Source organism: Rhinolophus hipposideros, assembly GCF_964194185.1.
Source record: "Rhinolophus hipposideros genome assembly, chromosome: 2".
Lineage (NCBI taxonomy): Eukaryota > Metazoa > Chordata > Mammalia > Chiroptera > Rhinolophidae > Rhinolophus > Rhinolophus hipposideros.
Window position 1 is genome coordinate 37,605,314 of NC_138048.1, and position 23,171 is coordinate 37,628,484.

General features: G+C 35.8%; 1 protein-coding gene across 1 annotated transcript in view; it reads right to left on the reverse strand.

Annotated features, from left to right (window-relative positions):
• Positions 1-23,171, reverse strand: part of MORC1 (MORC family CW-type zinc finger 1) — a gene marked incomplete at its 3' end in the record, with an annotated part of 160,187 nt that overhangs the window by 114,502 nt on the left and 22,514 nt on the right. The window contains exons 7-8 of the mRNA XM_081077229.1: positions 21,880-22,039; positions 19,218-19,323 (exon numbers count right to left, since the gene is read on the reverse strand). Of these exons, the coding sequence (XP_080933355.1) occupies positions 19,218-19,323; positions 21,880-22,039 (266 nt within the window). The remainder of the gene's footprint in view (positions 1-19,217; positions 19,324-21,879; positions 22,040-23,171) is intronic.

Genomic DNA, 23,171 nt, shown 5'->3' on the forward strand with positions numbered 1-23,171 from the left:
GCTGTCACAAGTTAATGATAAAGCAAGAACTCTCAAGGCACCAGGGAAAAAAGACAATAACCTACACAGGAAAGCCTATTAGGTTATCATCAGACTTTTCAGCAGAAACCCTACAAGTCAGGAGGGAGTGGAATCAAATATTCAAACTGTTGAAAGAATAATACCAGCCACGAATAACATATCCTGCAAAGGTATCCTTTAGGTATGACGGAGGAGTAAAGACCTTTCCAGATATTCAGAAGCTGAGGGAATTTTCTAACACACGACCTGCATTACAGAAAATACTGAAGGAGACTATTTGACCTGAAACAAAAAGATACAAAACTATTTGTAAGACTACTAACAGACAGACAGAACATAAAGGGTAAAAGAGATTAAAAAAAAAAAACATAAAAAAGAAACAAATACAATTTGCTACTATAATTCAGAAATCAACTCACAGCATAAATACAATAATCTGTGACAACAAAAACATAAAAGGGGAGGGAGCAAAGGTCTGAATTTGCAAAGGGGAATGGAGTTAAGATGCATGCTGAAGAAAAAAGGATTATTGTATATGTGACATTTTCTTTTACATAAACTTAATGGTAACCAAAAAAATCCAGAAATGAGACACATAACATAATAAAAAAGGAAAAAAAAATCATAGAATACCACCAAACTAAAATAACAGACAGAAACACAAAGGCAAAGAAACAATGGATTTACTGAGCTACCAGAAAACAAAAGATAAAATAGCTATAGGAAATCCTCATATTATCAATAATCACTCTAAATGTAAATGAACTCAACTCACCAATAAAAAGGCACAGAGTAGCAGACTGGATCAAAACACAAAACCCAACCATAGGCTGCCTCCAAGAGACACGTCTCAGCTACAAGGACAAATATAGTCTCAAAGTGAAAGCGTGGAGAAAGATACTCTAAGCTGATGGTATTCAGAGAAAAGTAGATGTAGTCATATTTATATCTGACAAAACAGACTTCAGGATAAAAAAAAGTAACAAGAGACAAAGATGGACATTTCATAATGATAAAGGGGATTATACAACAGGAGGACATAATACTTATCTATATACAGAGGGTGGCAAAAAAATGTATACTCATTTTAAGAAAGAAAAAAACTGTATTAAAATTGTAGTAATATATACTGATAACAAAAGATGAATACAAGTCATGTGTATACATTTTTTTGGCACTCCTGGTATATGCTCCCATTTAGGAAGCACCAAAATATGTGAAGCAAGTACTAACAGAATTAAAGGGAGAAACTGACAAAAACACAATTATAGTACAGGACCAAAATACACCATTGACAGCTATGGATAGATCATACTAACAGAAAATCAATAAGGAAATGTCAGCCTTAAATGACACATTAGACCAAATGACATAACTAACATTTACAGAGCATTTCATCCTATACCAGACTGTACATTCTTTTCTAGTGTACATGAAACATCCTCAAGGATAGAATTAATGCTGGGACACAAAACTCGCCTCAGCAAACTTAAGAAGACTGAAATCATACCAAGCATATTCTCGAACACAGTGCTTTGAAATTGGAGATCAACTGCAAAAAGAAAGCAGAAAAACCCACAAATACGTAGAGATTAAATAACATGCTGCTAAAGAATGACTGGGTTAAAGAAGAAATAAAAGAAGAGATCAAAAGATACATAGAAACAAATGAGAACAAAAATACTATCAAAATTACTGGGATGCAGTGAAAGCAGTAATAAGAGGGAAATTTATATCATTACAGGCGTATCTCAAGAAACAAGAAAAAAATCCCAATAAAACACCTAAAAACATCTTAAAATAACTAGAAAAAGAAAAGCAAATAAAACCCAAAGTCAGCAGAAGGAAGGGAATACAATTTAGAGCAGAATTAAATGAAGAACAAAAAGACAATAGAAAAAAATGAATGCAAAAATGAGCTGGTTCTTTGAAAAAGTTAGTAATACTGACAAACCTGTGGGTACACTAAGGAAAAAAGACAAAAGACACAAATAAACAAAAACAGAAATGAAAGAGAAGTTATGATGAATACCACAAAAATACAAAGAATCATACAAGAATACTATGAAGGACTATATGCCACCAAATTCAATAACTTAGAAGAAATGGACAAGTTCTTAGAAATATATAGCCTTTCTAAACTGAATCCTGAAGAACTGGAAAATCTAAATAGAGCAATCAACAGTAAGGAAATTGAAACAATCATCCAAAACCTCCCCAAAAGCAAGGCCCAGATGGCTTCACTAGTGAATTCTACCAAACATTCAAAGGTAAATCACCTTTCCTACTCAAACTCTTCCAAAAAATTGAAGAAGAGGCAATACTTTCTAACTCATTTTATGAGGTAAGCATCATCCTGATACCAAAATCTGGTAAGGATAACACACAAAAAAAGAAAACCACAGACCAGTATCTCTGATGAACACAGATGCAAAAATCCTAAACAACAGACTAACAAATCGAATACATTAAAACGATTATGAATCATTATCAAGTGGGGTTCATTCCAGAGGCATAAGGATGGTTCAACGCATGCAAATCAATGTGATACACCACATTAAAAAAAAAATAAAGGATGAAAATCATATGATTATATCAATAGATGCAGAAAAAGCATCTGACAAGATACAACATCCATTTATGACTAAAACACTTAATAAAATGGGTATAGAAGGAAAGCACCTCAACATAATGAATACCATATATGACAAACCCTCAGCTAATATCATAGGTGAAAAACTGAAAGCTTTTCGTCTAAGATCAGAAACAAGACAGGGATGCTCGCTATCACCACTGTTATTCAACATAGTACTGGAAGTCCTCGCCAGAGCAATTAGGCAAGAGAAACAAAAGGCATCCTAATTTGGAATAAAGAAGTTAAATTGTCACTTTTTGCAGATGACTTGATTCTTTATGTAAAAATTACTAAAGACTCCACACACAAAAAAAACAAAAACAAAAAAAAAAAAAATACCATTAGAAACAGTAAACAAATACAGTAAAGTTGCAGGATACAAAAACAATGCACAAAAATCCATTGTGTTCCTATATACTAACAATTTCAGGAAATTTCAGGAAAAGAAATGAGAAAAAAATTCCTTTTGCAATTGCAACAAAAAGAATAAAATCCCTAGGAATAAACTTAGCAAAGGATATAAATGACCGAGACACTGAAAACTAGAAGACATTATTAAAATAAACTGCAGAAGTCACAAAGAAATCAAAAGATATTCCATGTTCATGGATTGAAAGAATCTGCATAGTTAAAATGGCCGTATTATCCAAACCAATATACAGAGTTAATGCAAACCCTATCAAAATCCAAATGGCAGTTTTTTAAAAAATAGAAGAAAAATCATGAGATTTGTATGGAATCACAAAAGACCTCAAATAGCCGAAGCAACCCAAAGAAAACAGAACAAGGCTGGCAGTATCACAAATTGGGACTTCAATTTATACTACAAAGCAACAATAATCAAGACAGCATGGTATTGGCAGAAAAACAGACACACAGACCAATGGAATAGAATTGAGAATCCAGAAATAAACCCACACGTAGATGTGCAGATAATTTTTGACAAAGGAGACAAACACATACAATGGAGAAAAGAAAGCCTCTTCAATAAATGGTGCTGAGAAAATTGGAAAGCCACACACGCAAAAGAATGAAACTAGACTGCTATCTGTCACTATATACCAAAATTAACTCAAAATGAATCAAAGACCTAAACATAAAACCTGAAACAATAAATTGCATAGAAGAAAACATAGGTACTAAACTTTTGGACCTTGGGTTTAGAGAGGATTTTGTGAATTTGACACCAAAGGCAAAGGCAGTAAAAGCAAAAGTCAATGAATAGGACTATATCAAACTAAAAACTTCTGTATAGTAAAAGAAGACATCAACAAAACAAAAAGGCAACCAACCGAATGGGAGAAGATATTTGCAAACAACTACTCTGATAAAAGGCTAGTATTCAAAATATATTTTTTAAAATGTACAATGTAACAACAAAAACAAAGCAATCCAATTAAAAAATGGGCAGAAGACCTGAACAGACATTTCTCCAAAGAGAACATACAGATGGCCAATAGACATATGAAAATATGCACAGCAGAGAAACACAAATAAGAACCACAATGAGAATCCACCTCACTCCTGTCGGAATGGCTATCGTCAACAAACAACAAGTGCTGGTAAGGATGTGGAGAAAACGGAACCCTCGTGCAGTGTTGGTAGAATTGCAAGTTGATGCAGTCTGTATGGAAAACAGTATGGAAGTTCCTTAAAAAATTAAAAAGAACTACCTTATGACCCAGCAATTCCACTTGTGGGTATTTATTCAAAACAAATCCCAAACAGTAATTCATAAAATATATGCACTCCTATGTTTATTGCAGTGCTATTCACAATAGCCAAATATGAAACAAACAAAAATGCCCATCAATAGACAATTGGATAAGGAAATTGTGATACATTTATACAATGGAGTATTACCGTGCCACAAAAAAAGAATGAAATCTTACCATTTACAACAACATGGATAGATCTAGAGGATATTATGCTAAATGAAATAAGTCAGACTGAGAAAGACAAGTACCATATTATCTCACTTATATATGGAATCTGAGGAGAATAAACAAGCAAACAAAATAGAAATAGACTCATAGATACAGAGAACAAATTGATGGTTTCTAAATGGGAGGAGGGTTGGGGAATGGGTAAGAAAGATGAAGGGATTAGGAAGTGTCAATTGGTAGTGACAAAATCTTTGTGGAGGTGTCAAATACTGTATGGGGAAAATAATAATGCTGTAAAGCCTTAGTAGGGTGTCAGATGGGTACTGGACTTATCAAGGGAATCACTTAATAGATTATACAAATGCCTAACCACTGTGCTGTACACCTGAAACTAATATAAAATAATATTGAATGTCAAATATAAACACACACACACACACACACACACACACACACACATAGTCACGGGATGTAAAATACAGCATAGGGAATATAGTCAATGATATTATAATAGCTATGTACAATGTCAAATGGGTAGTAGACATGGTGGAGTTATCACTTTGTGAGAGGTGTAAATGTCTAATCATTATGTTGTTTTGTATACCTAAAACTAATAATTAAAAATGTTAAAATATAAAATAAAAAAGAAGACATACAAACAGCCAACAAACATATGAAAAAATGTTTAACTTCACTAGCCATTAGGGAAATGCAAATCAAAACCATAATAAGATACCACCTCACACCAGTTAGAATGGCTATCATCAACAGGACAAGTAATAACAAGTATTGGAGAGGGTGTGGAGAAAAAGGAAATTGGTACAGCCATTTTAGGACCTCCACTAAACAGTACGGAGGTTCCTCAGAAAAAATGAGAATAGAATTACCAAACGACCCAGCAATCCCTCTTCTGAGTATCTACCCAAAAAGTCTGAAAACATTTATCTGTAAAGACATATGTTCCCCTATTTCACTGCAGCTTTATTCACAGTGGCCAAGACATAGAAACAACCAAGAATCCTTCAATAGATGACTGGATAAAGAAGAAGTGGTACGTATATACAATGGAATACTACTTGGCCATAAAAAATGAAATACTTCCATTTGCGACAATATCAATGGATTGTAGGATTATCATGCTAAGCAAAATAAGTCAGACAGAAAACGTCAAGACCCATATTACTTCACTCATAAGTGGGATATAAAACTGAAAACAACAAACGAACAAGACAAAGAAACAAAAGCTCATAGACACAGACAACAGTTTAGTGGTTACCAGAGAGTAAGGGGGAAGTGGGGTGGTAGAAGAGGGAAAAGGGGGTCAGATATATGGTGATGGAAGGGAAACTGACTCTGGGTGATGAACATACAATTTAACATATGGATGATGTTTAACAGAAATGTACACTTGAAATTTATATAATTTTACTAACCAATGTCACCCCAATACATTTAATAAATAAAAATAATTTTTAAAGACATCAAAGACACCGACAGAATCAGGCTGGTAGGCTAAGAACACATATCAGTTTTATGCTGAAATCCTAGGAAGAATAGTAATGAGGCTTGTGTGCCTCGTGAGGAGTGACAGAGGTGGGAAAAGATCAGAGAAATAATTAGAAAGCTGTTTATCATGCAGAATTCTGCAGTACACTGTAAAGACTTTTGGCTTTTTCTCTAAGTAAAATGGAGAATTTTGTCATAGAGTTTTTAAAAGGCTGCTCTGCTCCTACAGAGAGGCAAGGGTGAAATAGTTTTTACAGGGTCAATGGTGGAAGCAAGAAAACCAGTAGACCAGTGGGAGGGTTACTGCAATAATCCAAGTGAGACATCATGGTGGCTCGACTGTATCCTGATCATCACAGTACAGGATACAATAAATAGTTGAATATGGATCTATTTGGAAGGTAGAGCCAATATTAAATAAGCAAGTTAGAAGCACCCTCCAATAGTTATATAAAGAATTAGAAAAAGACAAGACCTATAAACAGAAACATTGTGGGAATTGTTAAAGGTTAAGAGAAAATCCTAAAAGCAAACCAAGGGGAAAAATGAGTTATTTACAAAAGTACAGTAACCACATCTGCATCAGATTCTCATTAACAACACAAATTCAAGAAGTCAAATGAGGAATGCATTCTGAGGGAAATTATTTTGCGCCAATATTTCTTTATCCATTTAAACAAATACAGGGATGGAAGTGAAATATAAAGACACATTTAAGCATACAAAGCTTTCAACAATTTACCTCCAATAGACTCTGAAATAATTATTTAAGAATGTAATCCAGCAAATGAACCAATAAATAAATAAAGAAGATATGGTATGAGGATACAGTGGTAAGCAAAGAAAATAATAAATCTTATAATTTAGTCTATTTATGCAGGGCATGATAAAATATTATAAAAATTTGTAAATAAATCCTAGATAAAATAATCAAAAAAGTAGAACTGGTATGGAGGAAAAAATAAAAGGACACTAAGGCCTTGACTTATTTGTGTGATGATATAGATACTGATTATCTCTACACTTTCATAAGAAAACTCTAAGTTGAGATATGTTTATAATGGAACAAATAATTTTTAAATTATTAGAATTAAAAAGATGAACCTTCCTGTTTGTGAAAAAGAAAATCACAACTCAACCAATCTCACAAAGGGGGAGAAAAGAAAAATAAAGTAGAGCAAAAAAAAAAAAAAAAACCAAGGGAGCATAAACATATAGCAACCAAAGAAGAAAAGTAAATATAAAACATAAGTTAAGAAGACAGAGTAAATCCAACCACAGAAGATATTACAATTGATGTGAACTAGATAAATTTCCTACTAAAAGACAGAAACACTTAGACTAAGTCAAAAATCTATAGTTATATTCAATTTGTAAGAGACAAACCAAAACACTCTTAAAAACAAAGCAGTGTCAAAATATAAAGGAGTTAACCAAAAAGAAAGCAAACATAGGTTAATATTAGATAAAAATAGAAACAAAATTATTGGAAGGTATTGACTGGAACACAAAAGGACACTTTATATTAATAAAAGATTCATTTAAACAAAATGATAATGTGTCTGAAATCTAATGACTCAGAATCATATCCATAGACACTTTAAGATAGTCTAACATACTGCTCTCAGAAATTGAGGGATCAAGGAGAAAAAAGATATGGGTGATTAGAATAACTTTTAAAAGTAACTCTTCAGCTAAGGAGAAAATCAAAGTGAAATTTATAAACTATTCAAAATTAAGGAACAATGATAGTACTAAATTTTGAAACCTGTACAATATAACCATAATGCAGAGGGTAAATAAGAGCCTTAACTGTTTAGATTAGAAAATGAGATTCACAGAAAGCAAATAAAATATATACCTCGAGGAAGTAGAAAATAAAAGAAATCCAAAGAATGTAGAAGAGAAATCTATATGATATATTTAAAAACTCAAGTTGCATCCCAGATAAGAAAAAGCCAAAGGAGTTTATCACCACCAAACCAGTATTACAAGAAATGTTAAAGGGAGTTTTTGAAGGAGAAGAAGAAGAAAAAAACATAAAAAAATATGAATAATAAAATGGCAACAACTACATACCTATCAGTAATCACTTTAAAAGTAAATGCTCCAATCAAAAGACAGCGGGTGGGATGTCATAGGAACGGAGGCAGCGAGGTGGGCTTCTTGAGTTCTCCTATGTAACTTACCACAAATTGAACATCTATAACCCATCAAAGGACTTTCTGCTCATCACACAGAACAGCTAAGAGACTCAGGAGGATTACTTGAAGGTGGGCAAACTGAGTGAGTAGGGAAAAAGGCTGCTGGGCCGTGGAGGCTTCAGGACACAGAACAGAGATCACAAGAGCCAGGAGACGGGCTCTTTCTCTGCATCTCACAGCTGACCTCTCCTGCCAAAAGAGCAGCTATCGGCCTTTGAGGCAGTAGCCTCAGCTGAGGTCTTCAGCTGGTCCCCTAGGTCAGACAAAAAAGACAAAAGGCAAACTCCATATGTGGGCCGCTCCCCCAACTCTCCCACAGCAATGCTACCTGCCCTTTCAGAGTCTCAAGCTGGTCCCTGAACTGAAGAGTAGTGTCAGATTACAAGGGAGCTGTAGCACTCAGGTCCTAGAAAATGCCACTTTACATCTGTGACCTAGGGAAAAGGCTGGGAAGAGTGTGACACTACTGGGCTGGGAGACTGAAGATACCTCCTTTTCCACCCCTACCTTTTCTGGGCTGCAGTGCAGGACAATTGCATCTATAGAAACACATGCAGAGGTCAACAGCAGGTGGCAGAGGCAGCTCTGGGCTTTCAGCAGCTCAGAAATCTCTCGTCCTCCACATCCCCTACAGAAGTAGTGCCCTAAGACTCAGGAGACCTGGGCATAGGGAATAAGCCCACCTCCCAGTGGCTGTCTGTGGTGCTCCCAGAGTGCATATGTGCAGGCAAGAGCAGAAACTGCATTGACTAGGTAAAAACTACCATCCACACCCCATAGCCCCACTCATCTAGAACTGTAGTGCCAGGGACACTCTGGGTGGCAGGAGGCTGGCTCTGCCTCCACAACACGCAGAGGACTCTGTACAGCAGAGGACAACCTAGAGATTGTTTGGTGGGCTTAAGCCAAGACGGGTGCTGCTTTTTTGTTGTTGTTGTATTTTTTATATTTCTGCCTGTGTTGAGTGTGGGTTATCAGTTGTTTTTACATGTGAGTATATCTGTTTTTTTCTTTGTCGTTGTTGTTGCTGTTGTGCTTGTTGATTTGTTTTGTTCTGAAATTGCCCTACACCAGGGCCCAACCCAAGAGGCACAAGATTCACCACACCTAGAGGCCAACTCCAGACCAATCCAGAGTATTACGAGGTTTGACCTACAAGTGACACACCCAGAGGGAATTCTCTACAGGCACAAGAGCCCATAAGGGCCAACCCTTATCTGAGCAGTCAACCCTCACACAGCAGCTCATCCACTGTGCGCATAGCCAATTCTCACAGCTAGTCAGCCTAGGAGTCAATCCCGCCTACTGACAAGTCAAAAGTAATTAAAGCTCAACCTTAACAGGAGAATACACACAATATAAGGGTCACCTTTGGAGCACATGCACAGGAGAATAGAGAAGGGGTGCAAGTCAAATATAAAGGACACATACTACATAAGATACCCAGCAATGACCAAGAACCCCAGGGGATCTACCTATAGATTAAAACAAACACAGAGAGTCAGCCAGAATGGGGAAACAAAGAAACATGTCCCAAATAAAAGAAGAAACCTCCAAAATTGGAACCAAATGAAATAGAGGTAACCAACCTATCAGAGACAGAATTCAGAACACTGATGATGAGAATGTTTAAGAGCTTAATGATGACATAAAGAAGGATAGAGAAATAATAAAGAACAACCAGTTAGAACTAAAGAATATAATAACTGAAACACAGAACACACTTGAAGGAATTACCAGATTAAATGAGGCAGAAAATTGAATCAGTGATTTAGAAAACAAGATAGCAGAGATCATCCAAGTGGAACAAAAAGGTAAAAGAATAAAAAACAATGAAAATGGTTTAAGAGCCTTCTGGGATAACATCACATGCAACAAGATGCGCATCATAGGGATACCAGAAGTTGAAGCGAGGGAGCAAGGGATTGAGAACCTATTTGAAGTAATAATGACTGAAAACTTCCCTAACCTGGTGAAGGAAACAGACATACAAGCCCAGGAAGTGCAGCGAGTTCCAACCAGGATAAACCCAAACAGGCCCACACCAAGACACATTATAGTTAAAATGGCAAAGGTTAAAGACAAAGAGAGAATCCTAAAAGCAGCAAGAGAAAGACAGAGGGTTACATACAAGAGAACTCCTATAAGACTATCAAATGACTTTTCTACAGAAACTTTGCAGGCCAGAAGGGAGTGGCAGGAAGTATGCAAAGTGATGAAAAACAAAGGCCTACAACCTAGATTGCTTTATCCAGCAAGGCTATCATTTAAAATTGAAGGAGAGATAAAGAGCTTCCCAGAAAAGAATAAGCTGAAGGAATTCATTACCACCAAGCCAGCAATGCAGGAAATGTTAAAAGGGCTTCTGGACACAGAAGAAAGGTGAAAATAACCTAACTAATGAAGACCAGAAACACAAATAACAAAATGGCAATAACTATGTACCTATCACTTTAAATATAAATGGATTAAATGCCCCAATCAAAAGACATAGGGTGACTGAATGGATAAGAAAACAAGACCCTTGCATATGCTGTATACAAGAGACTCACCTCAGATCAAAAGACACACAGGCTGAAAGTGAAGGAGTAAGATATTTCATGCAAATGGAAATGAGAAAGAAAATTGGAGTAGCAATACTTATATATGACAAAATAGACTTTAAAATGAAGAATACACTAAAAGACAAAGATGGACACTACATCATAATAATAAAGGGCTCGATCCAACAAGAGGACATAACCCTAGTAAACATCTATGCACCCAACATAGGAGCACCTAAATATATAAAACAGATATTGACTGACATAAAGACAGAGATCAACAGTAACACTATCATAGTAGGGGACTTCAACACACCACTGACAACAAGGGACAGGTCCTCCAGATGGAAAATAAATGTGCAAAAAGTGGCCTTAAATGACACATTAAACCAGTTGGATTTAATCGATATTTTCTGAGCATTTCACCCCAAAGCTGCAGAATACACATTCTTCTCAAGTGCACATGGAACATTTTCCAAGATAGACCACATGTTAGGCCACAAAACAAGTCTCAATAAGTTTAAGAAAACTGAAATCATACCAAGTGTCTCCTCTTAACATAGTGCTATGAAATTAGAAATCAACTACAGGAAAAAAACTGGAAGACACACAAATACATGGAGGCTGACTAACATGTTACTAAATAATGAATGGGTCAACAGTGAGATCAAGGAAGAAATAAAAAGATATCTCGAGACAAACGAAAACGAAAACACAATGACCCAAAATCTACGGGATGCAGCGAAAGCAGTCCTAAGAGGGAAATTCATAACAATGCAAGCCTATCTAAAGAAACAAGAAAAATCACAAATCAAATGCTTATCATTACACTTAAGGGATTTGGAAAAAGAACAGCAAAATAAGCCCAAAAGGAGTACAAGGAAGGAGATAATAAAGATAAGAGCAGAAATAAATGAAATAGAGACCAAAGAAAACAATACAAAAGATCAATGAATCCAAGATCTGGTTTTTCGAGAATATATGCATATTCACAAGAAGTGGAGTACAGCATAAGGAATAGAGACATTGGAAATGTAATGGCTGTGTGCGATGTCAGAGGGGTAGTAGATTGGGGGAGAGGGGTTATCACTTTGTGAAGGGTATAAATGATAAATGTCTAACTATTACAGTGTTAGACACATGAAACTAATAAAAAAATTTTAAAAAGACAGGGTGGCTGAAAGGAGCAGAAAACAAGACTCATACATATGCTGCCTACAAGAAACTCACTTCACATCAAAGACACACACAGATTGAAAGTAAAGGGTCGGAAAAGATATTTTATGCAAATGGAAATGAAAAAAAGCTGGGGTGGCATTAGTTGTATCAAACAAAATAGACTTTAAAACAAAGACTGTAACAAGAGACAAAGAAGCACATTTCATACAGGAGTATAACAGCCAAGATATGGGAGCAACCTAAGTGTCCATCGTTGGACAATTGGATAAAGAAGATATATACAATAGAATGTTACTCTGACATTTAAAAAAAATGAAACCTTACCATTTGCAACACCATGGATGGACCTAGAGGGTACTATGCTAAGTGAAATAAGTCAGACAGAGAAAGACAGATACCATATGATCTCACTTATGTATGGAATCTAAAAAACAAAATACACTAATAATCAAAACAGAAACAAGTTCATAGATACAGAGAACAAACTGATGGTTGGCAGAAGAGAAAGGTGTTAGGGGGCTGGGTGGTAAACATAAAGGGATTAAGAAGTACAAATTGTTAGTTACAAAATTGTCACAGGGATATAAAGTACAGCATAGGGAATTACGGTTAATAACATTGTAATAAATACATTTGATGCCAAGTGGTTCTAGACTTATTGAGGGAATCACTTAGTAAGTTATATAAATGTCTAACCACTATACTGTAACTTGAAACTAATATAATACTGAATGTCAACTGTAATTCAAAAACAAAAAACAAAACATTTAAAGGAAAAAACTCAAGTTGCAGAGTAACTTTGTAGGAGTAGAGAGATTGAGGAACTGGGATGGAGAATGAGGAAGCACTAGTACACTGATTCGTGTATTTATGCAGGTTTGAATAGTTTTCAATAAATTAGTATTTGTATACTACTTGAAGCCCCTCCCTTCATACCCACTCCACCCTCTGCCCAAAGATTAATGTCCCTGGAACAGCTGTGGGATCACCAGGGAAACAGTGCGGGCTACAGGAGAGAGGAAAGAAAACTCATGCTTGGATCCAGGATTCAGTGGTACATCTTATATGAAATTTCCGAATCTAAATTATGAAAATATAATTCTACACTGGTATCCACCTAAAGAATTCTATGTCCTATGAATGAAATTAAAAACATCTTAATTATAGAATTGCAATTCCACACATGGTGTCTACATAAACTCTCCGGGTAAGGAATGCCAAAGGAGAATTACAACCCTGTAGATTTTGCAGATACCAACTTATGCTAAGCACATATAAGGTAATGGTGGGCACTGACTCATTTTTAAAACCTCCACCAGCTTGTCGTCTTCCATTTGCTCCAGCCGACAGCACTCCATCAATGTAGGACCTTTGAAAATGACTCTAAATTTTAATCATCTGTGTGATTGTAATTGAAAGTTACTAACAGCCACTAGTGAGTAAAGAACAAACTCACTTGATTTTGTCTTGCACAAATGGATGATTTTGGAGGGAAAAATATACAACGTGGAGGGAAAATAATTTACAAAGGCTTGAGATGTGGGACTTGGTCCAGAATTCCAAAAATTACCACATCAAAAATTAATAAACAAACACTGTCTAAGTCCAGCCCTAAAGAAAACATCTTGTTTCCTGTTATGCGTTCAACTTTTATTTTCTTTAATATTCAGTATTCTTAGCCCTTTCCCCACTGTCTTTGTTCCAAATTCTTGATTTTCTTTTGATTGCTTACAAAGTTATTTTTCGTGCCACCTTCTTCCCTTCCAGGGGGCTTTGCCTAAGTTTAACATGACATATAATTCAACAGGGTTCTTTCCCAGCAGATTTCTCCCAGTTTCTGCGTATCACCCTAAACCTAGGTGTGATTCCCTGGCACTCTCCACATTCACAGATTAGAATTCTGATTTAATATATCCCACATTAAATGTAAACTTCTGCCTCATCTGCATTCGGAAATTCTGAGATGTGTTATCTATTTACACATTTTTTAAAAATTCAAGTGAAAACAGGTTATCTTTAGACTGAGATCACCAAAGCCCATGCCACTACTGCCTGAATGCTTGAACATTGCTCCTGATGAAATTTCCATGAGGTTACTGTCATCTTGAAACAAAGCCCTGCCTATGGTCTGATTACTATGGTTAGAGCCTCAGCCCACAGCAGAATGATAAAGGGTTTGGATTGCTACATTTAAACCTAATGCCAAATATTCACAAGAACTTGATGAAAGCTCAGACTCTGACTCAGTAGTCCCCAACCTGGGAATTTGTGTTAAGAAAAAAATTCAAAAGAATTTTTTTAAAAATCCATATACTGGAATATGTTTAGTTCAACATTACCCACAGATAATGTGAAATATTAGGACCAATGCTAGTATCCAAAAATACAGGAAGTCATGTAAATTATCATGAATTAATTCAATGGACTATTATAGAGGCAGTTATCAAGAAATCATTATAAAATCAGACTTATCAAGACTACAGAAGGGGGTGGTGGGTGGGAGATGAAGGTAAGGGGGATCAAATATATGGTGATGGAAGGAGAACTGACTCTGGGTGGTGAACACACAATGGGATTTATAGATGATGTAATACAGAATTGTACACCTGAAATTATGTAATTTCACTAACAATTGTCACCCCAATAAATTAAAAAAAACTAAAAAAAAAAAAAAGACTACATAATGGGGTGGGGGGTGGGAGATGAGGGTAAGGGAGATCAAATATATGGTGATGAAAGGAGAACTGACTCTGGGTGGTGAACACACAATGGGATTTATAGATGATGTAATACAGAATTGTACACCTGAAATTATGTAATTTCACTAACAATTGTCACCCCAATAAATTAAAAAAAACTAAAAAAAAAAAAAAGACTACATAATGGGGTGGGGGGTGGGAGATGAGGGTAAGGGAGATCAAATATATGGTGATGAAAGGAGAACTGACTCTGGGTGGTGAACACACAATGGGATTTATAGATGATGTAATACAGAATTGTACACCTGAAATCTATGTAATTTTATTAACAATTGTCACTCCAATAAATTAAAAAAAAAAAAAAAATATATATATATATATATATATATATGAAAAAGAATATGGAATGACTATATTATACACCTGAAACTAACATAACCAATATAATATTATATACATTAAACAAAAATATAATATTATCTACACTTAAACAAAAATAAATACATACATACATAAATAAGAAAAACAACAATGAAAAAAAGACTACATAATAACTTAGAATAAAGTTTAGAAGAAAATCATAAAAGGAAAATGAAAAATGAGAAATTGCACTTAAACACTAGAACGGAACAATACAAATTAATAATTAAGATATAAAAAAATATTTCCCTAAAAATTTTAAAAAATGTTTTGCTCTTGATTTTACAATAAATAAAATTGGAAGAAACTAAATAATACCAGAAAACCTCTTCTCTGAGGCCAAATAAAAGCCTAAAAGCTTGTGTTTTCCTATTCCTATGCACAAAATTAAATTATTTTCAGAGCCAGCAGGACCACACCATCTAAGACTGAAAGTGAAAATAACACAGTTCCAACATTTGAAATTTGTTTTGGATAGATGTAGAATCATGCCCAGTGGCTTCATATAATAACCACAAGAAAATAAAGGAGTTGTTACATTATAAACCACCTGATCTCAAAACCAAGATGATGTAAACAGTACTTGATTAGAAGTTCAAATATCAGGAAGTCAGAAATGTAAGAAGTGTCAGAAAATGACCACCTTGGACCAGAAATATTCTTTCCGCCCCAGGACTTAATGCTTTTCCAGTCCCTTAGTGAAGAGGAATGGGATGTCAATGTCAGAACTCACTGACTTCCTAGAAGGGAAAACTCAGGTGGCATTACTCTCCGCCCAGGAGGTGCTACTGCCACCCCTTCTTGGCACCACCATGGTACTCGTATCAGAAGCCATGAAATATATAGCACCCTACGTACAAAAATTATGTCTTCTCCTTACACTAATCCTTCCTCATAAAATCCCATCGTCGTCTTTAAAAGACTTTTCTTGTGATTAAACTTTGTTTAAAAATCAAACAAAATGAAATCCAATGTAGTCAATGTTCCAAAGTGGAATTGCACATGTCTTAGGTCTGATCCATTTTCTTTATTTTAGAATTAACTGCTTAAATGGTTTAAGAAGCTTCTTGGCTTTGTTAAACAATCTGGAAACAGTTAAGAATTTTTTTCTCAAACAATTAGCTGTCAAATTATTCCTCAAATAATGTATTGTTTCCTGATGCTAGTGCTGAAATGCCAAGGCACTCTGATAGATAACTGTTTGAAAATGTATGCTCAAGGCTTTTAAATAGCATGAGACATTGGTTTTGGAACCAGCTCTTAAGTGGAAAGACAGAGCCAGCAGGAAAAGGGAGAGGTAGTAATGGAGGTGCCAGTAACAATTCTGGGCCTCCTTTCTGACATTGGCATATTAATGTTGGCAAAAGAGTTCCCAGGATTCATCCAAAAGTAATTAGACTGGATTCCCCCCCCCCAAAAAAAAAAAACCCTCCATTTTTGTGTAAATTAAGAGTTCCATCACATGTTGGAATGAAATGAAAAAAGTATGTAAGTCAGAAAAAAGTAGAAAAGATAATCTTAAAAATGTGTTACCAGTTACATTTTCTCACTGTGGAAAGGGCTTTCTAACTATCACCTCAAAGTCAAAAAAAGAAGGAAAAAAAAAAGAGTTTTCTGTTAAGTTGATGTGTTTAATTGGGTGTTACAAATCACCCAATTAAAGGCCACCCCTCAGGAAGTACACTGTATGCGGGGTAGCTGGATGGCGCAGTTGGTTGGAGCGCGAGCCCTGGACAGGGTTGAGGTTCGATTCTCACATGTGCCAGTGAGCTGCACCCTCCACAACTAGATTGGAGACAACAACGAGCTGCCGCTGAGCCACTGGTGGGGCGGCTGGATGGCTCAGTTGGTTAGATACTAGCTCTTAACAACGAAGTTGCCAGTTTAATTCCCACATGGGTTGGTAGGCTGTGCCCCCTGCAACTAAAGATTGAAAACGGTGACTGGACTTGGAGCTGAGCTGCGCCCTCCACAACTAGATTGAAGGACAACAACTTGACTTGGAGCTGATGGGCCCTGGAAAAAACACACTGTTCCCCAATATTCTCCAATAAAAAAAAATGTTTAATAAAATAAAAAAAGTACACTCTCCGATATGGCAGCTACTGGGCACATGTGGCTACTGGGCACTAGTACAATTTGATATGTGCTATATGTGTAAAGCATACTATGGATTTCACAGATTTAATATGAAAAAAGAATGTAAAATAACTTCATATTTTTATATCTTCACAGCAGCTCACAGCAGCTTATGCCAACCTCTGGCTGCTCACGGCAGCCCAGCGCCAGGGAGAGCTGTTGTTCACAATTTTAGCTGTAGAAGGTGCAGCTCACAGGCCCATGTGGGAATTGGACCAGTGACCTTGGAATTAAGAGCATGGCACTCCAAAAAACCTGAACCACTGGGCCAGCCCTAACAAGTTTTATGTATAAAATTATTTTAGAGAAACCTTGGTTTAGTCACTATTCCATTACTTCTCACATTTTTCACCTACACCTCCCCCTACCCCAGTGCTTTCTGTTTCCTATGGATTTCTAAAAGTGAAGGAAAATGATTCTGTCAATTTATCTATTTATAAACTGCAAGTATGAAGTTTATAGGGCCATTATAAATTGCTATTTCGTTATATTCCTTTTTAATTTATACCATACTGATGTATTTTTAATGGTCTGTAATGAATAAGGAACTCTGTTTTTTTGGTTTTAATATTCACAAAATAGGAATTTTAGAATTAGAGAGTTTTAAAGATCTTATACTCCAGTGATCCCCAAACATGCTGGCACCTCTGAATCACCTGAGGAACATATGGAAAATATGCATTACTAGGCTTGATATCTGGAGAGTATGACTCGGTAAGTCTAGAATCAGACAGGATCCTATACTTTATTATTATTATTATTATTATTATTAAAGTTTTTAGAGAAGATTTTTGCAAACAACGCCTCAGATAAGGGGCTAATATCCAAAAAATATAAGGAACTCATACAACTCAACAACAAAGAACAAATAATCCAATTAAAAATGGACAGAGGACTTGAATAGACATTTCTCCAAAAGGGACATACAGATGGCCAGTAGACATATGAAAAGATGCTTAACATCACTAATCATCAGAGAAATGCAAATAAAAACCAAAATGAGATATCACCTCACCCGAGTCAGAATGGCTATCATCAAGAAGGCAAATAATAGCAAGTGTTGGAGAGGCTGTGGAGAAAAAGGAACCCTCATACACTGCTGGTGGGAATGCAGATTGGTGCAGCTGCTATGGAAGGCAGAATGGAAGTTCTTCAAAAAATTAAGAATAGAATTACCAAATGACCCAACAATCCCTTTCCTGGGTATCTACCTGAAAAATCTGAAAACATTTATCTGTAAATATATATGTGTTCCCAATGGAATACTGTTCGGCATTAAGGAAAGATGATATAGGAGCATTTGTGACAACATGGATGGATCTTGAGAGTATAATGCTAAGTGAAATAAGTCAGACAGAAAAAGCAGAGAACCCTATGATTTCACTGATATGTGGTGTATAAACCAAAAACAAAAGAACAAGACAAACAAATGAGAAAGAAAAACTCATAGACACAGACAATAGTTTAGTGGTTACCAGAGGGTAAGGGGGCGGGGGGGTGGGAGATGAGGGTAAGGGAGATCAAATATATGGTGATAGAAGGAGAACTGACTCTGGGTGGTGAACACACAATGGGATTTATAGATGATGTAATACAGAATTGTACACCTGAAATCTATGTAAATTTACTAACAATTGTCACCCCAATAAATGTAATAAAAATAAAAAAAAAAAGATATATGTGTTCCAATGTTCACTGAAGCTTTATTTACGGTGGCCAAGACATGAAAACAACCAAGTGTCATTTGATAGACAACTGGATAAGGATCCTATACTTCTTAAAAAGCTGCCCAGGTCACTCAGAGGTTCGGTCAGGTTTGGGAACCAGTGATCTAGTCTAACTTACTTCATCTGTAACTGGGGTAAAATGACTTGTCCTAGTGCTAAAGCCCAGTAACCTCTGACATAGAACCAGGATGCAGGGCTCCTAACTACAGGTCTGCACCATTGTTGAGAGACATTTTGTCAAACACACACATTACTCACTCCTCAAGAGCTCCAGCTATCAGTATATCTTCCTTGTCAGTTTTAATATCCAATTCTGGTTCTCCATTAAGCAGAAGCTTCAAGTTATAAATCACCAGCAAAGTACCTAGAAAATAGATGTTCGACTTGTCAATATTTTAACTGCACTAAATATTCATCATGGTGACAATACTCCATCTATTGATTTAAGCCTCCTCTAGGCCAAATTTCCCTTTGTACTTCAGTAAATATGCTTGGATGACTTCCACGATATACGTCTTATAGCAAACACCACTTTCTGCCAAACAGTGTTAGGTTTCTACAGTATAGCACTACTTATTACTACTCAATTCATTGTATGTCTTGCAATGTGGATTCTTAAACTTGGGCACTCTTTTCAAAATTTGCATTATGAAATTGTTATGAGCCTTAGCCAAATTGTTTTATAGGTAAAGCTCCATTGGTAGAACTAAAATCAACGCACATAAGAATAAAGATGAGTTTTTAAAATTTGTACATATATAAAATATTGCTTTGAGGCCCTATAACAAGTGTTGGTAAGTTTTTTTCCTGTAAGGGGCCAGGTAATAAATATTTCAGCCTTTGCAGGCCATATGGTCTGCATTACAACTACTTACAACTCTACCACTGTAATGTGAAAGCTGCCATTGAGAATACATAAATGAATTAGTGTGGCCGCATTCCAATAAAACTTTATTTATAAGAACAGGTATGGAGCCAGATTTGACCTGTGAGAAATGGTTTGCTGACCCCTAATCTAAAGCACAGTTAACAAAAAGTCTGAATTCTTTACAAGGTTGTTTATGATATGAAGACAAACAGGAATGCCAGAGAAATTAAAAGAACAACCAATTAGACGTTTCTATTTTTTTTTTTTGGTAGTGTTTAAAAACAAGGAAAAAGAGCATAGTGGTTAAAAATTTGGATTTGTGAGCCTACCTGTCTATGTCTAAATCCTAGATCAACCCTTTACTAGTGCAATAACCTCAGATAAGATTCTTAACCTCTTTGAACCTAATTTTTCTAATCTATATAGTGGAACTTATAAGGTATCCAAAACATACAGTTGTTTTGAGGATTAAATGAGTTAATTTTTATAAACCATTTAGAAAAGTATTCAGGAAATAGAGCACTCTCCATTAGTATTTGTAGAGACTATCCCAATTAGAAATCAACTAAGAGATTACATTAACTGTCCTCCAAGTATATTGTGTATATGTTAATAAAATTAAGACTTATTTAATTGCCACTATTTTTCCTCTATGAGAATGGGAAAAGGATGATATAAAAATATCATTATTAAGATACAGGTGATAAAGATGAACTGGGACTTTTAAGGAAACTGACTGAGAGTTCTATGAGAGGAGATGAACTCATGAAAGTTCATGAAAACACCTAGTTGAACTCTATGGTCCCACCTTCCTTTTCATAAAACTCTATGGTTCTAACTTCCTATCTCCCTACTTAAGTATCATCCATCGTAGCACTCAAGCCAGAACGTACATGTGGCTTGCCAGGTCTGCACAGGCTGGTGCTAGGTTGTAGCCCTTTTTCCTTTTCGTTTTTCTTTTTCTCAAATAAATCCTTTTTTGTGACAAAATAACTAGTCAATATTATTGTTCATTTATCACAGAGAACAAATTGATGGTTGCCAGATGGGAGGCGGGTAGGGAGGCTGGACAAAAAAGGTGAAAGGATTAAGAAGCACAAATTGTTAGTTACAAAATAGTGACAGAGATGTAAAGTACAGCATAGAGAACGTAGTCAATAATATTGTAATAACTATGTATGGTGTCAGGTGGGTACTAGACTTACTGGGGGGATCAGTTTGTAAATTACATACATGTCTAACTACTACGCTATATACATAAAACAAATATAAAATAATATTGAATGTCAACTGTAATTGAAAAATGGTAAAAATCACTATTAAAATGCTGCAGGTTAAGAAACAATGAAAGTAATGTAGGCTAAGTCAGAAACAACTTTCTCAGAATTTCTGCATAAACGTTATATAAATCAAGGAGTTGCAAAAAGCAGAATGCACACAGCTTCTCTAGAGTAGGGTTATGTTTGCTTCTAGATATGAAAAGCGGTGAAAGTCTAGAGAAAGATTGGCACTAGAAAATGTTACTAGACAGTACAATCTACATGTTGAGTAGAAAGTTGGTAGAGGTTGAAATAATGAAAGATCTGTTAATTTGGAAAAGAATATCGATAAAGCTTTTGCTAACTTCCACAGAAAACTAGATTCAACTTCCACAGAAAACTAGATTCACTACTTTATAAATAGCTAACTCTTACAACCCTGGGATCATCTAACCTTAGATGCAGCAGTTAAGTATCTTAGAATTTTGCTGTCTGGTGTAGGGACTATGAAGCCACTGTGGTTATAGCTTGCATCGTCCTCTTCTTATCCATTTTCACCAAGTTCATGCAAGTATAAACCTTTCTCCTAGTGTCAGGGACTCAGAGGTATTCATTTTTGGATTCTCTTAATACAAATGAAATATAATTCATTTATCAAATAAATGACTCGCCTCATGTGACATTCCACATAATACTATGAATAGAATAAATATGAACACATACACGTAGTGTCTTTCATAAGACACTGAAAACAAATACTTCCATCAAAATTTCAGAGTTTTGATGATCTTACCACATTTCCCATAGATTACATCAAATTGCTGCATTAATTCAGCTTCGGTTTTAAATGGAGAGTACTTATAAATTATAGACAATTCTGTTGAGAATTTCTGAGGATCATCTGTGACAGATTCTCTGGTTCTTGTTAACCACGAAGGTATTGGAACCACAACCTATTAAAAAAAATCAATTTACTATAAAACACACAAATAAAAGCCATCATTCTTTTTGACTGATCCTAATTCAGTCCACTCTTCAGCCAAATTACCAAACACCAAGTTAAAAGTTTATTTCCCTCTTGTATTCTAGTTTTATGAGGAAGAGACACACAACAAACATGTAGTAGAGTCAGGGTTTTATTCTAAAATGCTCGATTGTGCAATGGGACAGATGGAATCTACTTCTACTCTTTTGAAATACAGGTGGAATGGCAGAGGAAACAATATCGGCATTACATAAATTGAAAAGTAGAAGACGGCATATCCAAGAAAACCAATCCAAAGCCCATGAAGGAAAAGAGAAGAACCAGCCTGATTTATAATTCATAATCCCTTAAAAAGGCATAGAAATTGATGGCACAAATTAACTCTAGAGGTAGGCAAAGGGGGAAGGGAGCTGGAAGTGCATCCAGACCCCCATCTGACAATAGCTCCTCCCCCACCTCCACAAAGACTAGATAGGCACTCTTTGGAAACAGTGGGACAAAGCATTTCTGGGTTAAATGACATACTGGGCACAGCTGTCAGGGGACCTTAATGAAATTAGAGGGATTCAGTAGAAAAAACAAACAAATATATACAGAAAGAGATAGATATAGAGAGATAGAGAAATAGATATAGATGAATGATACTGAGAACACCAAATCTCTTCTCCCATTTGGCTCCCAGAAAGCTGTCAGGTAGGTCTTCAGGCAGAAGACTGCAGGAGTCTTCTCTGAGAAATCTGGCCAGCCCAGAAGGAAAGACATAAAGAAAATACATTGAGGATTTCCCAATAACACAGTCCAGCTAGATCTCGTTATTGTGACAATCATAGCTGCCAAGCCCTCACATTCTCAGAACTTTCAATTGGCATTTTACTGGACTAATCTTTAAAGTACAGCAGATTCTCAAATAATGTCCTTTTGTTCAACATTGTTCCTACAATGTTGATGAGGAAAAAAAAAATGATTCCTGGACAGGGCCACTGTCTGTTGAGTTTGCATGTTCTCCCCATGTCTGCATGGGTTTTCTCTGGGTATGCTGGTGTCCTTCCATACCCCGAAGATGCATACATGAGGTGAATTGTCGTGCTGCATTGTTCCAT